The 18854-nt window shown below is 52.7% G+C and overlaps 1 protein-coding gene across 4 annotated transcripts in view; it reads left to right on the top strand.

Moving 5' to 3' along the window:
- The first annotated feature begins 211 nt into the window (after positions 1-211).
- UNC5D (unc-5 netrin receptor D) overlaps positions 212-18854 on the top strand; it is a 90845-nt gene continuing 72202 nt past the window's right edge. For all 4 annotated transcript variants that reach the window (XM_086865530.1, XM_086865528.1, XM_086865529.1 and 1 more), the window contains exon 1: positions 212-554. In XM_086865530.1, coding sequence (XP_086721656.1) covers positions 476-554 — 79 coding nt within the window. In that variant the 5' untranslated portion in view covers positions 212-475. The remainder of the gene's footprint in view (positions 555-18854) is intronic.

Here is an 18854-nt window from a genome sequence, read left to right as displayed (position 1 = left end):
GATCCCCAGCTCACCTGGGCGTGTCCCAGCTCACCTGGCTGCCCCTCCCCCGCCGCACTTTGGGGGGGGGGGGGTCTCGCGTGTCCCCATCCCCCCCCCCCCACCTGCGCGCGCGCCGCCGGCAGGACCCGCCCCGCGCGCCCCTAATTGGCTGCGGGGGGAGGGGCGGCTCATTAGTGATGCGGGCGCGCGCCGCGGCCCCGGAGTCGGCGGCGGCCGGAGCGGGGAGCGGAGCCCGCACCGCGGCCCCGGGAGCCGCATCCCCGGGAGCCCCGCAGCGCGGGCGAGAGGAGCGGGGAAAGCCCCCCAAAAACCCCGGCGAATTCTCTGGCTGGAGTTCGGCTCCGCATCCCCGGCTCCGCATCCCCGGCTCCATCCCCGGCTCCGCATCCCCGGCTCCGCATCCCCGGCTCCATCCCCGGCTCCGCATCCCCGGCTCCATCCCCGGCTCCATCCCCGGCGCTGCGGGCTCAGCATGGGCGGAGGAGCCCCGCGCCTGCACCGGCGGCTGCTGCTGCTGCTGGGGCTGTGCAGCTGGACGGCCGCGCTGCGAGGTAAGCGGGGCTCGTTCTGCCCTCCCCAGGGCGAGTGTGGGGCGAGGGGGTCCCACCGGTTGCTCCGGGGCGGGGGGAGCGCCGAGGGTGGCGGAGCGGGGAGATGGCGGGGACCCGCCGCGAGAAACAGCCGCATCCCGGAGCTGGGAAAAACATCCGCTATCCCAGCGCCGGGAAAAACATCCGCTATCCAAGCGGAGGGGGAAGCACCCGCATCCCATCTCCCGGAGCATCACCCGCATCCCATCTCCCGGAGCATCACCCGCATCCCATCTCCCGGAGCATCACCCGCATCCCATCCCATCTCCCGGAGCATCACCCGCATCCCATCTCCCGGAGCATCACCCGCATCCCATCCCATCTCCCGGAGCATCACCCGCATCCCATCTCCCGGAGTATCACCCGCATCCCATCCCATCTCCCGGAGCATCACCCGCACCGCCGTGGGGACCGGAGGCGGCGGCGCCGGGCTGCTCTGCGGGGTCCCGGGATTGTCCCGGGTTGCTCCTGCCGGTGGTCCCGGGCTGGTCCCGGGTTGCTCCTGCCGGTGGTCCCGGGCTGGTCCCGGCGGCGGTCCCGGTTCCTCTCCCTGCAGCGCAGCATCCCCAGCTGCGCTCCGGGCACGGAGCGCTCCGCGCTGTGCAGCAGCCGCAGCAGCCGCGGGCGTCCCGCGGGGCTCGGAACCGGGGCTGGCTCTGCCTCTGGGCCCGGACCCTGCTCGGGCTGTCCCGGGACGGGCTCCGGGAGGCTCAGGGACCCCGCGGGCAGCACGGGCTCATCCCCTGGGTGCCTCCGGCTGCCGCGCACACGCTGCCGGATCCGTTTTCCGTGCGCGAGGCGGGCGCTGGAGATGCTCTGAGTCCTTTTTTCTGTAATTTTATTTAACTTTTCCCCGGTAAATCACCGGAGGGCACTCAGCCCTTCAGGGCACCCAGCCGGGGGATGTCACCAGCCCTCACCGGCCGGTGTCCCGCAGCCTCGGCGGGGCTGGCAGTGCGGGGATGTGCGGAGCGGTGGCTGCTGCGGGAGGCGGCTCCGTGCTCGGGCTCTGCGGTGCTCATCACGAACGCTCCTTCCTGCACACGGAGCAGTCGGACTTTGCGGCTCCTCACAGATTCCTCTCGCTGGCTCCGCACCCAGAGGAGCTCTGCCTTCACCCGCCGTGTCTGCGCTTCCATTTTCCCTTGGATGCAATTGATGGGCTCCGCTCTCTGTAGGGGGAACCAGCCTCAGGTCGCCACGGGCTCGTGCCAGCTCGCCACAGGTGCTGGAGCCTCCCTGGCCACCTCACCCTCCGTGAATTACAGCTCCAGCAGAGGCAAAGCCGAGGGGATTTTGTGTAACAGACAAAATGTGCCCTTTTGGGGGTGTTTTGGGGGAGAGAAAAAACCCCAACCAGTCCACAGAAGCCCACCAGTTTATAGAGCAGTGAAATAAATGACGAGGGTAGAATGGAAAATAACATTTCCTATTTTTTATTATACTTTGATCGAGAATCATCGGTGCCTGCACAGGGAAACCTGTGCCTGAATCAGTGATGGGGGTGCTCGATGCCTTCTGTGCCGCCCACCTGGGAACCTCTGGCAGCTCCTGCTCCGGGGGAAGAGCGGCCAGGATCTGGAATTTCAGACCACGGGGCTGGAGGATGCTTCTGTTGCTGCCGAGTAACAAATTCCAGCTCTTTAATTAACACTGGCCGGGCTGGACGTTTCACATTGTGGGCTGGGGCAGAGTTTTGGGCACGGTTGTGAGGCAGAGCCGTGATTTTGGGGCAGGTTGGTGGCGGTGCTGCCTGGTGCTCACTGGCAGCTCCGGCTGAAGCAGTTAAAGCTCAGCAACAAGCCCGGAGCTGTGAGGTTTTAGTTTATGAAGTTGTCTCAAATCTGCCTCAGAGACAGATTGTGCTCGGGTTTCTGTTCTGAGCGGGGATTAAAGACAAATGGAATGGTTGTAGAAACCCCTGGCATGGCATTTGAAATCTGTTGGAATGAAAATACATGGATAGCTCTGGGCTTTTGTTTTTACAGGAAAAAATTGCCCAGACAGACTGGTAATTGGAGCAGAGAGTCACTAATATTTATTATCTCACTGCTGCCTCCAAACTAATTTTGAGTCGCACATCTCTGAATAAAGATGTCTGTGAACATGAGCATTAATTCTGTGCCGCATCCTGATCCCGCAGCCTGGAGCTGTGTCTCACACGGTGCTCAGAGATCCGAGTGGATTTGGTGCTAAATGAGCATTGTTTGGGGATTTTCCTGCTCTCCCTGGCTTTGTGACGATGAAATGAAGCCACCCAAAGGAACGGGGTGGCTCTGTGGGCAGGGAGCTGTGGGAGCCGAGATCTCTGAGCGTTCGTGTCTCTTTCTGGAGTTTTGAATTGGTTTTTTTCGCTCTGCTCACCGGAGAGCCGCGTGTTTACAGCGGCGCTGCCCAGCAGGACAAACCAGAGGAAAAACGCTGGCTTCGGGTAAAAACAGCAACTTCTGCTGCTGTGGAAATGAGCCTGGAGGTGCGAGCTGTGCCCAGGTTGGCCCTTTTGTCTTGCATTTAATGATGTAAATTAGATGTAAATGACTTCATCCTAGCGGGGCTGGGATTCCATTGTGCGCCTGAGGATTCTGCAGTGCAGGAGCGCCAGGGCCGCTTTGGGGGCTGCTGCTGCTTGGCTGTGCCCGGTTCTGCTCCAGGGGCAGGTCTGGGGTGTTTGGGGACGTTCAGCAGCTCCGGGTGGGACATTTCTGCTGCTCCAGCCCCAGCTGGGGTGTCCCTGTATTGATTTATCTGCTCTCCAAGTGTCATCAATAACCCAGCCCTGGGCTCGGCACAAAGGGGTGAGCACCAACCCAGGCAGGACCTGGCTGCTGTTGGATCCTCTCCCGGCTCCGCTCGAGTCGCTCCACGCAGACAATTCTGTATTTTGATCTCGTTAGGACCAAGTGTTCATTAAAATAACAACCACACGCTCTGCTCCGAGCCGTCCTCCCACTCCCCTGCAGTGCCTCGTGTGGGCTCCTCCGTCAATATTTACATTATTTAATTTGCAACTTCCCGGGAAATGAATAAACTCTTTCCCTTGGGGGTTTGGGAGTTGCTCGGGGTCCGTTTCCCGTCTCTCCAGGATGACCCAGCTTTGCTGTCCTTTATAAGTTGGGACACCCAGGGTTGTTTTCTCCAAACCATGGGGAATTTGGGACTCTGAAGTGCAGGATGGCAAATCTGGCCGTGCAGGAGTGCGTGGGTTGGAATTATTTTGTTCATTGGGTTTTTTTAGTCCTGTATTTTTTCCTGCATTTATTGCCAGGTTTGTGCTGTAACAGAATTTGGGAGAGAATTCAGAGAGAAAGTGGCAAAGCCTGACTTTGGACACGAACACGCTCCAGTTTGTTCTGGTTTGGAGCGGTTTGGTCTGGCTTAGGGCGGTTTGGTCTGGCTTAGAGCGGTTTGGTCTGGCTTAGAGCGGTTTGGTCTGGCTTAGAGCGGTTTGGTCTGGCTTAGAGCGGTTTGGTCTGGCTTAGAGCGGTTTGGTCTGGCTTGGAGCGGTTTGGTCTGGCTTGGAGAGGTTTGGTCTGGCTTGGAGCGGTTTGGTCTGGTTTAGAGTTGTTTGGTCTGGTTTGGAGCGGTTTGGTCTGGTTTGGTCTGGCTTGGAGCGGTTTGGTCTGGCTTGGAGCGGTTTGGTCTGGCTTGGAGCGGTTTGGTCTGGCTTGGAGCGGTTTGGTCTGGCTTAGAGCGGTTTGGTCTGGTTTAGAGCGGTTTGGTCTGGTTTAGAGTTGTTTGGTCTGGCTTAGAGTTGTTTGGAGCGGTTTGGTCTGGTTTGGAGCGGTTTGGTCTGGTTTGGAACGGTTTGGTCTGATTTAGAGAGGTTTGGTCTGGTTTAGAGAGGTTTGGTCTGGTTTAGAGAGGTTTGGTCTGGTTTAGAGAGGTTTGGTCTGGTTTGGAGCGGTTTGGTCTGGTTTAGAGCAGTTTGGTCTGGTTTAGAGCACTGATCTTTGTGCTTTAACGTGCCGGGGGTGTTCCAAACACAAATAACGTGATTTATGCTAAGATGGAAAATCACAGAGCAAAGGAGGCCTGGGGGCCGCTGGCTGTGGCTTTTCTGTATTTTTAGCCCTGCTTCTGGTTGAAGGTGGAGTCTGAGGGAAGGAGCAGAATGTTGACACCAGAGGCTGCTGTTTCAGAGGCTTTGGGAAGCTGCTGGAGCAGATGGCCACATTCATCTGCCTCAAACACAAAAATGCTTCATTTTCTATTTATATTTTTTAATGGTCTGGCCGTGCCACGTGGCCGTGGCTCAGGGCAGGAGTGCTGGGGAGGGGGGAGCTTTTGTGGCAATAAATCACATTTTGGAGCGGGAAAGGGTTCAGGGGAGCCTGAGCACCCAGAATTTACCTGCCCAAAGGTGAGGGAGGTTTCCATCACCTTCCCCTCCCCACCCACCCTTTGTGGCCTTTTGAACCACTCAGAAATGTTCTTAATAAAGAGATTTTATTAAGTCCAGCCCAATATTGCTTAGTGCCAAATACTTCTAGGAATTTCCATGCAGGGAATTACACTTAATTGCACTTCCACATCATCATCCCTAATTATTTTATTTTATATTTATTTTATTTTATACTTATTTTATATTTATTTTATATTTATATTTATTTTATATTTATATTTATTTTATATTTATATTTATTTTTATTTTATTATCTTTTGCTGGCTGCTGTGGATATTTTTGACTTTTTTTTTTCTTTCCTGTTTACTTTTTTACATTTAAAAAAGACAGAACTCAGTGAAACCCTGATGCCCCAAGTCCATTCAGCTCCATCAGGTTCACAGCCCTTCCCTTGGGAATCTCATCAGGGCTGGAATTTCTCCACGGGGGAGTTTTCCTGGGGGATTGAGGAGGCAGGAGGAGCAGCAGGGAACTCCAATAAAATGTGGAATATTTTCAGGGTTCTGCTTTGAGGAGGAACAGCGACAAATAAATGGGGTTTTCCAGGCAGGAAAGTGAAATTGCAGGTGTGCACCATCCCCACAGCCCCAGGGCGGCAGCCAGAGAGTTCCTCCCTGAAGGCTGGGGTAAGATTTTGGGATGAGAGGCAGAATTCCCATCGATGTGCCCCAGCCTAAGGAGAAGGCCCTGAAGTTCGGGATAAACTTTTGGGATAATTTTGGTTGGGAGTTGTCACATCTTTGGCTCTGGGAGAGGACAGTGAGGTGTTTGGCTTGTTAAATATAACTTTATTTGATGTCTTAAGGAAACACAACAGGAATTTCTGCCTGTCCTGCATGGTCCTGTGGGCTCCCCCTCCCCAGCCTGGAAATCCTCCAGAGCAGGGGAAGCACAACAGCTGCTCCCAGGAAACAGGACTTGGGCAATATTTTGGGTTATTTTGGTATATTTGAGTTATATTTTTGACCCTTTCTTTCTTTCCAACCCCACAGAATTCCCACAGCTCGCACAGAGCAGGTTTGGGGCTGCTTTCTTTTCAAGCCTGTACAAGATCTGTGCTTGAAATGCTTTGTCAGAGGGACAAAATGCTTTTAGGGGATCCAAAAAGAGAGGGATCCATGGATGTTTTCCCTGCTGGCTGGGCAGGAAGGAGCCCCACCAGGACAGGAGTTGTTCCTGTTGTTTTGGGGACATTTCTGATGTTTCCCTGCTCCTGGTGCTGCTCTTGGGGGCAGTGGCAGGGACAGAGGGACATTTCTGTGCCAGCCCAGCCCTGGCTCTGCACTGGGCACAGGTGGCAGCCCTGGGGGTCTCTTGCCTGCTGAGGCAGAAAGGGAAGCGCTGGCTTTGACTCCACTCCAAATGAGCAGGAACGAGCTTGGATTTAACCAAAAAAGGGAATTCTGTGCCCTGAGCTGGCTCGAGGTGGGGCTGAGCCTCACCCAGGTGTGGGAGAAGCGACACCTGAGGGCCAGGGGAGCCTGGAGCTGTGTCTTGGCACTGTGATTCCGTGCTGGTGGTGCTGGGTGATGCTCCAGCCCTATTCCCACAGCATTCCCCAGCTCCCCACCCCTCCTGGGCCCTGGGGACACCCAGAGAGCCCCTCCTGGGTGATGGGGACACCCAGAGAGCCCCTCCTGGTGATGGAGACACCCAGGGAGCCCCTCCTGGGCGATGGGGACACCCAGAGAGCCCCTCCTGGGCCATGGGGACACCCAGAGAGCCCCTCCTGGGCCCTGGGGACACCCGGGGAGCCCCTCCTGGGCTCTGGGGACACCCAGAGAGCCCCTCCTGGGCCATGGGGACACCTGGGGAGCCCCTCCTGGGCCATGGGGACACCCAGAGAGCCCCTCCAGAGCTCTCCTGGCCCAGCAGGATGCTGGAAATCCCTGGGAAGGCAGTGCCTGAGCCCAGCCAGGGCTGCAGGGCTTGGATTTACGGCCACGGAGCCCCTCAGGTCCTCCCCCAGCTGAGGAATCGCAGGGGATGAGGAGGGACAGGGCCCCTCTGGCACAGGAAGGCCTCAGCAGCCTCCTCTCCTCAGAGGGCACCTCCGGCAGGGGAAAAGGGTCCCTGACAAAGGGGAGTGCAGGGACGTGGGAAAAACAACATTTAACAATCACAACCCACGGTTTGTGAGGAGATCACAACGAGCCAGGGGAGCTTTGCTGCCATTTTTAGATCAGAAATGTTTTGGTCAATGCTGGTGCAGTAATCTAAAGGGTGATTCTGAAGCGAGCTCCCACTGGGGGCAGCGGCTGCGATGTTTGGCCTCTCTTTTCCTCTGGCCATGAGTTCCACACCCAATGCAAGCACTGAAAACCCCTCAGCATCATTCCCTGATTGAACCTGATCGGGTTTTCCTGATTTAACCAAGACTTCCTCAAGACTTCCTCAAGTCTCCATGAGCTCCTGCGCCGTGTCATGTTCAGCCCCCTGGAGGGCTCATTTCAGCCCCTGGAGGGTTCATTTCAGCCCCTGGAAGGTTCATTTCAGTCCCCTGGAGGGTTCATGTTCAATACCCTGGAGGGTTCATTTGAGCCCCTGGAGGGTTCATTTGAGCCCCTGGGGGGTTCATTTCAGCCCCTGAAGGGTTCATATTCAGCCCCCTGGAGGGTTCATTTCAGCCCCCTGGAGGGTTCATTTCAGCCCCCTGGAGGGTTCATGTTCAATACCCTGGAGGGTTCATTTCAACACCATGGAGGGTCATTTCAGCCCCTGGAGGGTTCATTTCACCACCCTGGAGCATCCCCGAGCCCCAAATTTCTGATCTTCCAAACAGAACGTGGTTGATGCCCAAGAGCCTCCAGGTGGAAAGGTTTTGTGATTTGTAGCTGAGCTTCTCTCCGCCTTGGGGTGGTTTTTGCCCTGGATTGGGTGGCAGATGCCCTTCCCTTGCCTCTGGGATTAGGCTGGGTCTGAGTTTGGAAAAGGCAGCGAGTTGGAGCCAGAGGGGAATTTTGTGGATATTCCAGCAATTCTTCATGCGATGCATCCAAAAAAGTTTGGTTTTCACCAGCGACACAAGAAAATAAGAATGAACTCACCCCAGTTCATCACTGATGGCTTTTAGCCTGACTTTTGCACAGTTCTGTGCTTGTTCTGCAGTGCCAGAGCCGCTGCTGGGGCAGGAAATTCCAACTTCGGATTTGAGCAGTGCCAGGTAAACGCGGCCTCCACCAGCGCTCCTGAACCGCGGGAACTTGGGATCTTGCTCCTGGCGAGGCTTCCCGAGCACTCAGACACCTCTGAGGGAGGATTTTGGGAGGAAAGGGAGCAGGATTTGGGAGGATTATTGTTGTGAGGCCTCTTTAAGACGCGATTATTCTGTAAAGGCTTTTTCTCCTCTGTACAATGACGCGGAAACTGCTCGGAATTATCGGGGTTTTTTAGTAAACAGACCCAGCGTGTTTTTCGTTCTGTTTTGACTCCTCTCAGCCCCAGAGAGTCTGACATAAATCATATTTTGCCAGGGTTAATTCCACACCTGGAGGCGAGGGGAGCCGGTGCCGTTCACCCAGGGCTCTGTCGCTATCAGACATTTCTCTGGCAGCCTGGCCCTGGCAGATCAAACCCCACAGCTGGAGCAGCTCTGAGCACCCCAATTCCCATTTTCAGGAGCACCAAAACCCTGTCTGTGCCTGAGCTTGGAAAGGGAACCTCGGGGAATATTCTTGGTCTTCCCTGGCTTCTCAGAAAGGGATGAAAAGCAATTTCTTTGGAGCCTTGAGCCCTCCAGTCTTGCCTTGGCAATGTTTAATGGCATTATCAGCACATCTGGGCTGGGCTGAGAAATGCCCTGGGAGCTCAGGGAGTTCATCCTGCCTGAAAACAGCTGGATTTAGGGCTGAGCTCCTCCGGGAGGCAGCCAGAGGTGGGGAGAGGATGGAATAAAAGGTGGAAAATTGGAGGTGGCTGCTGGGGAAAGGCTCAATTCCCCATCCAGGAGCACCAGTTCAATTCCCAATCCCCATTTTCCTGTGCTCATTGAGCCTCTGCTCCTCACTCCAACTTTTGGGAAAGGATTTCGGTGTTTGGGAGACGAGGAGAAAAAAAAAAGCTTATAACCCCCAAAAATGTGATTATTGAACTCATTTTCCCTCCTGGACAGCAGCTCTGGCTTGGAGTGTTGGGGATAAAACACCTCCTGATCCTTTTGGGGGCATTCACAGGGGGCAGGGCGTGAGAAGTGCTGCAATCCCAGATTGTTGGAATGAGAGTTTATTTCAGCTTTTTATTAATTATTTTTATATATTTTTATTTTTTTAAAAAAAAAGTTTTTCAAATATTTTATTTATTTATTTTTCGAATTATTTCTTAATCAGCAAACATCTGGAAGTGGCTGTCACTTGGTATAAAACAAAATAAAATCAGTTTTGATTGGTGAACGTTCCCATGGCTGAAATAGGGAAGAAAGTCAGAGGATGAGCAGAAGGATTTTCCTCCTTTTCGCAATAACCAATCCCTTCACACCTCCTGCAAAGCTGGGGGATGTTGGTGCTCACAGCTCCCTTTGTCTTTCCCCCAACAGCCGAGGGTATTTCTGTGTTTGCAGTGATTGCTCCGAGGGGATTCTGCTTCACAAAGCCCCAAAATCCAGGGAAATCCCGGCAGGGAAAATTGCCCCAGCCCCGATTCTGCTGCTGGAGCCTCAGCAGAGATTTCCTTCCATGCTCCCAGGGGTGAGAACCACATTTGCAGGCACACAGGAATAAAAATCTACCACCCTGCAGACAATTTTCATTAATTTCCCAATAACTTCATCTGTGCTGAGGAAGGTAAAATGGATCAAACCCTCCATGAGAAGGATTTTTAAATAATCAAACCTTGGCACAGCCTCCCTGCCTTCTCCTGCAGACCGAGGGGCTGGGACAGTGCAGAGCATCTCAAAGGAACCAGTGTGAGTTTATTATCTTAAATTGCATTAAAATTAAAGCACAAAAATAGCCTCTCCTCAATTACAGCTGCAGCATGTGACTCCTCAGACCTATTTACTCAGTTTTTAAATCCTGCTGAAGTTTGGGCTGAGGATGTCAGAGGCTGTTCTGTGATAGATTTGGTGAGAACCAATTAGTCTTGGAGAGCAGCTGCTGATGTCATGGGCTCAGCTGGGAACAAAAGGGACTTTTTGGGAGCATTTGAGCAGAATTTTATCTAAAACTGCTGGATTAACACAACAAATGGAGCCGTGGACTCTTCCCACTCCGTTTGCAGTGGAAGTGCTGAACGTGCAGAGGTTCCTATCCCTGTTTTCCTTTTTTCCCAGAGATTTCTATCCCTGTTTTCCTCTCTTTCCAGAAATTCCCATCCCTGTTTTCCTCTCTTCCCAGAGATTCCCATCCCTGTTTTCCTCTCTTCCCAGAGATTCCTATCCCTGTTTTCTTTTCCCTGAGATTTGCATCCCTGTTTTCCTCTTTTCCCAGAAATTCACATCCCTGTTTTCCTCTTTTCCCAGGGATTCCTATCTCTGCTTTCCTCTCTTCCGAGAGATTCCTATCCCCGTTTTCTTCTTTTCCCAGAGATTTCTATCCCTGTTTTCCTCTTTTCCCAGAGATTTCTATCCCTGTTTTCCTCTTTTCCCAGAGATTTCTACCCTGTTTTCCTGTCTCCCCAGAGATTCCCATCCCTGTTTTCCTCTTTTCCCAGAGATTTCTACCCTGTTTTCCTCTCTCCCCAGAGATTTCCATCCCTGTTTTCCTCCCTTCCCTGCCCCTGCTGCAGGCACAGGTCACACCTTGGCACTGGAAGTTTGGTTATCCCCAGGAGGCTTTGCCAGATGAAAAGCAGATTTTTGTTTACAGGATGTTGCACCCACAGCAATCCTCTGTGGTTAATTAGGCTTTGGGTAATTGGTACAATAGTGCTGCTTCACCTGGAGGTGCTGGAGCTTGGGGTTTTCTTTGTTCACACACCCTCAGAATAATAAATAAATAACCCAAATGTGCTGCAGGTTCCTTCCATCAGCAGCGGATTGACTGCAGGGTGGGTTTGGGGCTCTCAGTGTGGACAATTAACACACCCCAGGCTGGGAGGGACTGCCCAGAGACCTAAAGCCAATCACCTTCTCTTTAATTAGCCCAGAAATTTAATTTCATGTGCTCTTTTTGTGGAAAAACAAAAACCCAAAAGCTTTGGGGTGAGCAGAGCCCTTCCTTTCCCACCCAGACAGAGGAGAGCACCCGAGTGCTGTGCTCTGAATTCCAGCGTGGATTTGCTGTGAGACAGGAGCTGTGGGAATGAGGGGGGAAAGCGTCAGGAATCTTTATTTGGACTATTCCAGGCCGTGTTCCTGCTGGATCCGCCTGTTCCCAGAGCTCTCTGGAAAGCCCTGAGATCAGATTTCCCATCCTGGCTGCAGGAGCTGTGTGTTTGCAGGACCCTCCCCTGCTGAAAGGGGATTCAGGAATGTGGGGGCACTGGGTGTTTCCTGTCCTGGGTGAGCTGGGTAAGAGTGGCTGGGTTTGTAACCAGCAGGACACTGCTGCTCACATTCCAGGAGTCTGGGAGAAGAATTCCACAGCCTCAGGAAGGAGGGAAAATTCGGGGCAAAGGAGCCTGGGGTGTGACTTCCCCCTCTGCCCTCAGTGTGGCTCCCTCAGAGGATCCCAAAAACCCTCCTGGGGCTGGCAGCAAATCCGGTAGAGATCCTGGAGCAGGATAACCTGGAGAGATCCTGGAGCAGGATAACCTGGAGGGGTTGTGGAGCAGGATAACCTGGCAGTGATTCTGGAGCAGGATAACCTGGCAGTGATTCTGGAGCAGGATAACCTGGCAGTGATTCTGGAGCAGGATAACCTGGCAGGATTCTGGGGCAGGATAATCTGGAGGGATTCTGGAGCAGGATAACCTGGAGGGATTCTGGAGCAGGATAACCTGGAGGGATTCTGGAGCAGGATAACCTGGCAGTGATTCTGGAGCAGGATAACCTGGAGGGATTCTGGAGCAGGATAACCTGGCAGGGATTCTGGAGCAGGATAACCTGGCAGGGCTCTGGGGCAGGATAACCTGGCGGGATTCTGGAGCAGGATAACCTGGAGGGATTCTGGAGCAGGATAACCTGGAGGGATTCTGGAGCAGGATAACCTGGCAGGGATTCTGGAGCAGGATAACCTGGCAGGGCTCTGGAGCAGGATAACCTGGAGGGATTCTGGAGCAGGATAACCTGGAGAGATTCTGGAGCAGGATAACCTGGAGGGATTCTGGAGCAGGATAACCTGGAGGGATTCTGGAGCAGGATAACCTGGAGGGATTTTGGAGCAGGATAACCTGGCAGGGCTCTGGAGCAGGATAACCTGGAGAGATTCTGGAGCAGGATAACCTGGCAGGGCTCTGGAGCAGGATAACCTGGAGAGATTCTGGAGCAGGATAACCTGGCAGGATTCTGGAGCAGGATAACCTGGAGGGATTCTGGAGCAGGATAACCTGGAGAGATTCTGGAGCAGGATAACCTGGAGGGATTTTGGAGCAGGATAACCTGGAGGGATTCTGGAGCAGGATAACCTGTCAGTGATTCTGGAGCAGGATAACCTGGAGGGATTTTGGAGCAGGATAACCTGGCAGTGATTCTGGAGCAGGATAACCTGGCAGTGATTCTGGAGCAGGATAACCTGGAGAGATTCTGGAGCAGGATAACCTGGAGGGATTTTGGAGCAGGATAACCTGGCAGGGCTCTGGAGCAGGATAACCTGGCAGGAAAAATCCCATCAAAGGGATCTGGGGTGGGTTGAAGGCTCTGCTGCTCAGGACACAGAGAGGGTCTGAGCAGCACAGGGAGGTTTTTGGTGTGGTTTAAATGGAATCCTTGGGAATGTCTGAGGTGCTGCTGCCTGAGCTCCTCCTGAGTGTCCAGCCAGGCCCGTGGGGTGACAGGGATGTGTTCAGTGCTGGATCCCTGAGGTACAAACAGGATTTTCCCCCTGGGGAGGGCTCCAGGTCAGGCAGGGAGGGAAGAGGAGCGAGCAGAGAATTCCAGAGCAGTTTGCTCACAGAGCATTGTCCTGCTGGGTTTCTTTTTTTCCCTTTCAAGATTGATTTAATTGCATGTGAATTGAGGTTTTTCTGGCTTTATTTTTCCCTTTCAAGAGTGATTTAATTGCATGTGAATTGAGGTTTTTTCCGCTGGATTACTGCTGTCAGTGGATTTCATCAAGCACGACCTCTGCCCTGCGCCCCCTCCCCGGGGCTGGCACAAGCCCCAGGCTGTTTAGGCGTGACATAATCGTCACCTCCTCGCTGTGCCCGGCTGCTCCTGCCTCTGGCACTGCTGCCACTCGCAAATGTCACAAAGTGCCACCACAGGGTGGGCTCTGAAACCCTTCAGAGCCCAAACCCCTCTGAGGCAGCTCCAGAGCTCAGAGCCCTCCACAAGCCATTCAGGATGGGCCCTGTCTAAACAATTCCTAAACAATCAGAATTTTATTTTTTTTATTAGAATGTTATTTCTAATTTCTAAATAATTAGAAATAAAAACCTCCCGATTGCTCTGGGGTTGGCAGCAACCCCATCTCCATGACTCGGGGTGGGATGGTGCCAACCCACGGGGACAGCCCAGGGACTGCTCTGAGGGGTGCGAAAACCCACTGGGAATTTTATCTTCTCCCCTTTATTTGTGTTTCTGCCAGAGGATTGTGTCAAAGTTGGTGCTTTGCTGCTGTTTTCTGGCATTTTGGGGGGTTTAGGATGCTTTTAGGTTTAGGTTTTTTATGTTTTTAGGACCTTTCTGATGTGGTAGCAGTGACTCTCCAGAAGCCAATGCTGAGGGGACTTTTCCAGGTTTCTATTTTGGCTGAATCTCCCTCTCTGCCCCCTCTGCCTCCTCAGGCCTCTTGTTTAGGAATATTTGCTCTTTCTGATTTTTCTGCTACTGGAGATTTTCCTGCCAGGTTGATTTTCAAAGTGTTTTCTTTGCTGTCCAGCTCTGACTGAAGTGCTCTTCCAGCCCTTGGCACTGGACATTCCAGGGATGGAAACATCACAGCTCCTGCCCTGAGTTCCCATTCCCTTTCTCTTTCCTCGCTTCTTAAACTCCCTTTCCCCCCCATTCCTGGCTTTTTCCCTCCCCTTTCCAAGTGGTGTTTTCAGATAATCCCTAAAATTCATCAGTGCAGAAAAGGCCACTTTACAGGGTGCCTTTGGCTTGGGGACACAGAGGGAACATTGAAGCTTTGGGCTGAGAAGCAGCAGGTTTGGGTCTGATTTTAAAAACTTTAACAGCGACCCGAGGCTTCCCTGGGCTATGCCTGGATGGATCTGACCCAGGTAAAGCTGAACCTGGGATAAATCTGCCTTTCCAGCACTGTTTCAGCGAGCTGTGAGGGCCAAGGGTTGTGTTTAAATTAGTGTTCAGTTAAAATGTTTTATGGGTGCTGGTCTGAGTTCCTGCAAGCTCTGGCAAACGCAGGCGGTGCTGGGGTTTGCTCTTTATTTAACCTGGAAGGTGTCCTGAGGAATCCAGTCAGCTTCTTGGGGAGCTCTGGCATTAAAACCTTCAGGAAACAGGGAATTTGGTGATTTACAGCGATATTTTCAGGCTGAGTGTTTGAGTTACCAACAGAAGCTGTGCCAGGGTTGGGTTTTGTGCTCGTGGGCTGTAAAATCTCCCTTTGCTGAGGCACAGAAACCTCTGCAAACAGCCCCAGCCCTGGTGGTTTTTAGGTTAAAATTATTGAGGAATTATTGATGGTGGAGGGAACAGAACCCTTCAGAGCTCAGGGCTGGGCCCAGCCCTGAAAAATCCCAATTCCTGCAGCTGCTCTGGCCTTGAACTCTTGGGTTTGTTGTTATTTTTTCTCTGTCTCTCTGTGTTCCCATTCAAAGCAGTGATGCTGTGGGAGGAACGAGGGGGATGAACACAGCTCTGAGTGCAGAACGAATTATTGTCCTTAAAGAAGATTAAAAGGAAAATCGAGTGCTTGTCCAGGCCCCTTTTATCTGTACCAGGAGCCAATTACTTAATTCAAGATGAAATTGGGTCTGGGCAGTATCAGAGCAGTGAAAAGCTGCCCTGGTAACATCTGGTCTGAAAATTCACCTCTGGATCTGGATCCATTTTCTCCTCATTACTCTGAGAGGATATTTGGCACGTAGAAATTGAAACCAATTAAAACACTTGTTGACCTCTAAATTCGTTATTTATTCATAACAATTGAAATTGCCGTGGATTGTAATCTAACTAATAATTCCATTTTAAATAATTGAAATAATCATTGAACTTAATTTAAAGTTGAATAATGTCTGTGGGAATAAATTGCATGAAACAGTGGTTTCATCAATAATATGTCAAAAGTCAATCAATATTTAGGTCTCAGAGCTCTGTTAATGGATGCTGATATTAAAAAAAAATAACAACCTTCTTGGAGCACTGAGATTTCCTCCTGCTCTGAACCCCTGGGACAGCTCTGGCAGGGAGGCTTTGCCAGAAGCCTGGAAACAAAGTCCTTGATTTTACACCTCTGAAGCACCAAAGCACCTCCAATATTAACGGCTCAAATAAGGGAGGAATTCCAGAGGAATCCCAGGGAAGGATTTGCTGACAGAAATGTCCCTCCTGGAGGGTTTGTGGATTTCACTGAAGATGGATTTCACTGGTAGATCTCATTCCCCTGCCACAGTTCTGGAGGAATCCCAGGTTTTGTTTTCCCTGCTGTACCTGGGTTTGTGCAGGGGAGAAGTGGCAGGAGCAGGGGCACTGTGGCTGAGAGGGGTGAGAGTTCCCAATCCCCTCTCCAGCACCAGCAGCTCCTGCTGATGGTTTGTGGCAGCTCTGGATCTCCCTCCTCACCCAGAACAGTTCAGTGGAGCCCAAACCTTTCTGGGAACCATGGAATGTCCATCTGCTATCACCTGTGATGATCTGATGTCTGTAAAATTGTGGGGGGGATCAAGATCCTGAGCTGGTTCCATAAATCCAGTTTATTCCTTTCTCTCCGGGTCCTGGGGCAGCTGTTCCCGAGGTGCTGCTGTGAAAGGGACTGGAATTCCTGTGGGAGTGGAATTCCTGTGGGAGCCTGGGCCTGGGAAGGTGGGCACCATTCCAGGCAGGAATTCTGTGGAAGGCTCAGCCCTGAACTGGGTTCCGAATTTCCTTCCAGTGGAGCCCAGCAAGGGTGGAATTGTGGATTGGGGCTCCCTGGGGGGGACAGAGGCTGTGCAGAGAGCAGGGGCTCCCCCCAGCCTGCTGAAATCCCAGGATTGCTCCTTGTGAGGAGATCCAGCAGGGAAAGGCTGAGTTTTCCTGCTCACCTGCCCAGGGTTTGCTCCTGGCAAGGTGGAAGCTGCTGGGTTTGTGCTTTCTCACCGAGGCAATCTCCCCTTTGTGCTGGGGTTTTTAATTTTTCTGGAGCCTTTCTGGCTTGCATGTTGGCATTTCTCTCACTGTTGTCTCTCTCGCCCTCTCCTCGTGCCCTGCCGTGGAGCTTCTCCCTCCGCTTTGTCCCCATGGAAAATGAATTCTCAGGTCAGCTCTGCAGCCCTTGACAAACAGCCTGGAAAACAACTTCAGGAGCAGATCCGCTGAGGTCCTGTGGTGCACTTGGGTCCCTGAATGCATCCTGCAGGAATTTCTCTTGCCTGGCTCAGGAGTTTCCCAGCAGGCAGCGATTTCCAGTTTGCTGGAAGCCTTGGCTCCTGTCCCAGAGCGGGCAGGGGGGGCTGAGGGATCAGAGCCTGCTCCAGGAACATCTCCACTTCTGAGTGTCCCTTCCTGCCTTGTCCCTCTGCCACCTGTCCAGGACAGGGCAGGGAGCAAACTGAGAGGGATAATTCCATCAACACAGGGATTTGGGAAGTCTGCTTCGGCGACTGGGGACTCCAGTAACCCACGTGCAACAAATAAAGCGTTTTTTACTTTTCCTTTTCCTTTAATTGGAATAGAACTGAAATTTCCCTGCCTCTCTCTCCTGGGTCACCAGGACTGCTCAGGATTTTTCCTGCTGCACTGAGCAGCAGCCCTGGAATATCAATGATTTTTATGAGGAGTTGGGAGCTCTTCCCCCGACACCTCGGGGACGCAGCACCGGGTTCTTTGTAAACTCTTTAATGGCAACAATTCCCTAAATCAAAGCAATCTGCGCTTCCCCATTTACAATTTCATTTCCAAGCACTAAAGCCTCATAAAAGGGTTTACAACACGGAGTCTTTGGCTGCTGTGAAGTTATCCAGCAGTGGTGCAGTGGCATTATCTTCAGTGGAGTATTTTATCTTTAAAATTATAAGGATTTGTTCTGCTCTCTTTTATGCAGAAATAGAATGCTAACAGATGCAAAGTTTATTTTTAAACTTGGCTAGGGGCTGAAAAAGCACATTTAGTGGAGGTGTCATTTGGTGCTCTGAATATATTTCAGGCTTTAATAGTAAAATATTTCAAAAAAATTGCAGAGCTGATGATTTCTGTGGTGGAGGTGACACCGAGGGTGGACACAGAGAGTTCCCTTCCAGGGCTGCCCTTTCCTGCCTGGATGTTGCTGGAGAAGCAGGTTATTATGAATTATTATTATTAATAATTAATAGGAGAGGTGTGAATGCAGCCATCCCTTCCAGGAGGTGCAGCCTCAGGATGTGCAGCTCTGGGTGCTCCCAGATTTTGGGCAGGAAAGCAGCACTTTGGGGGGTTATTTTTTTCCTGGATTTTCCCTGGATTTGTGCTGCCAGGGCAGGGCTCTGCTCCCCTTTGCAATGTGCTGGGTATGAACATGGAATGTTCCCGTTTTCCTGGAGAAACCTCCACGAGCGCATTGCTTTTTAAAACACCTTTTCCTCCCTTTGAGCCTCAATGTCCCTTTTAGGAGAACTCACTGCTGTCCTGGGCTGAGTTGCTGTCCCCAGCTCTGCTCCAGGGAATCCTCCCCAAACCCCCCGGGACCCCGAGGAGGTTCCTGCCCCAGGGGAGGCGCTTTTCCACCAGGAACACGGAATTTGGGGATTTTGCGCGCTGCAGCAGCGGCTCCTGCTCGTCCCTGCCGGGCCCTGGGTGACCCAGGGGTCACAGGGAGTTGGGAATGGCCATTGGTGTCCTCAGCTCGTGCCCAGCTCAGCTCCCTCCTCCAGCAGGAGATGGGGATTCCTTTGAACTTCATTTCATTTCACCTTGGTTTTAAATTGTGTGTTGGGGCTTTGGGAAGGTCCTGAGGAGCGCAGAGCCCAGCTGGGTTTGCTCTCCCCCTGAGCAGGGATTGGGGTGTGAAAGGTGAAGAATTCCTGCCACTGACCCTCCTTCCTCCCTGTGAGCTCCAGGCTGGCCCTGCCAGAGGAGAATTCCTGTCCTACCTGACCTGGGGGAGGCAGGGCCGTGTCCATCCCTCTGCACCTGCCTGCAGGGAGCAGGAAATCCCCATCCCAGGGTTTGGGATAAATCCCCATCCCAGATTTTGGGATAAATCCCCATCCCAGGTTTGGGATAAATCCCCATCCCAGGTTTGGGATAGATCTCATCCCAGGTTTTGGGATAAATCCCATCCCAGGTTTGGGATCAATCCCCATCCCAGGTTTGGGATAAATCCCCATCCCAGGTTTTGGGGTAAATCCCCATCCCAGGTTTTGGGATCAATCCCCATCCCAGGTTTTGGGGTAAATCCCCATCCCAGGTTTTGGGGTAAATCCCCATCCCAGGTTTTGGGATAAATCCCCATCCCAGGTTTGGGATCAATCCCCATCGCAGGTTTGGGATCAATCCCCATCCCAGGTTTTGGGGTAAATCCCCATCCCAGGTTTGGGGTAAATCCCCATCCCAGGTTTTGGGATCAATCCCCATCCCAGGTTTTGGGATCAATCCCCATCCCAGGTGTCGGGAGGAAGGCCGGGCTGTGCAGTGTGTCACTGCAGGCCCCACAGCAGGGACAGAAATGAGACCCAGCCGGGGCCTG

Source organism: Cyanistes caeruleus, chromosome 29, assembly GCF_971803275.1.
Source record: "Cyanistes caeruleus chromosome 29, bCyaCae1.hap1.1, whole genome shotgun sequence".
NCBI classification, from domain to species: Eukaryota; Metazoa; Chordata; class Aves; order Passeriformes; family Paridae; genus Cyanistes; species Cyanistes caeruleus.
This window is presented reverse-complemented; position numbering and strand designations above follow the sequence as displayed.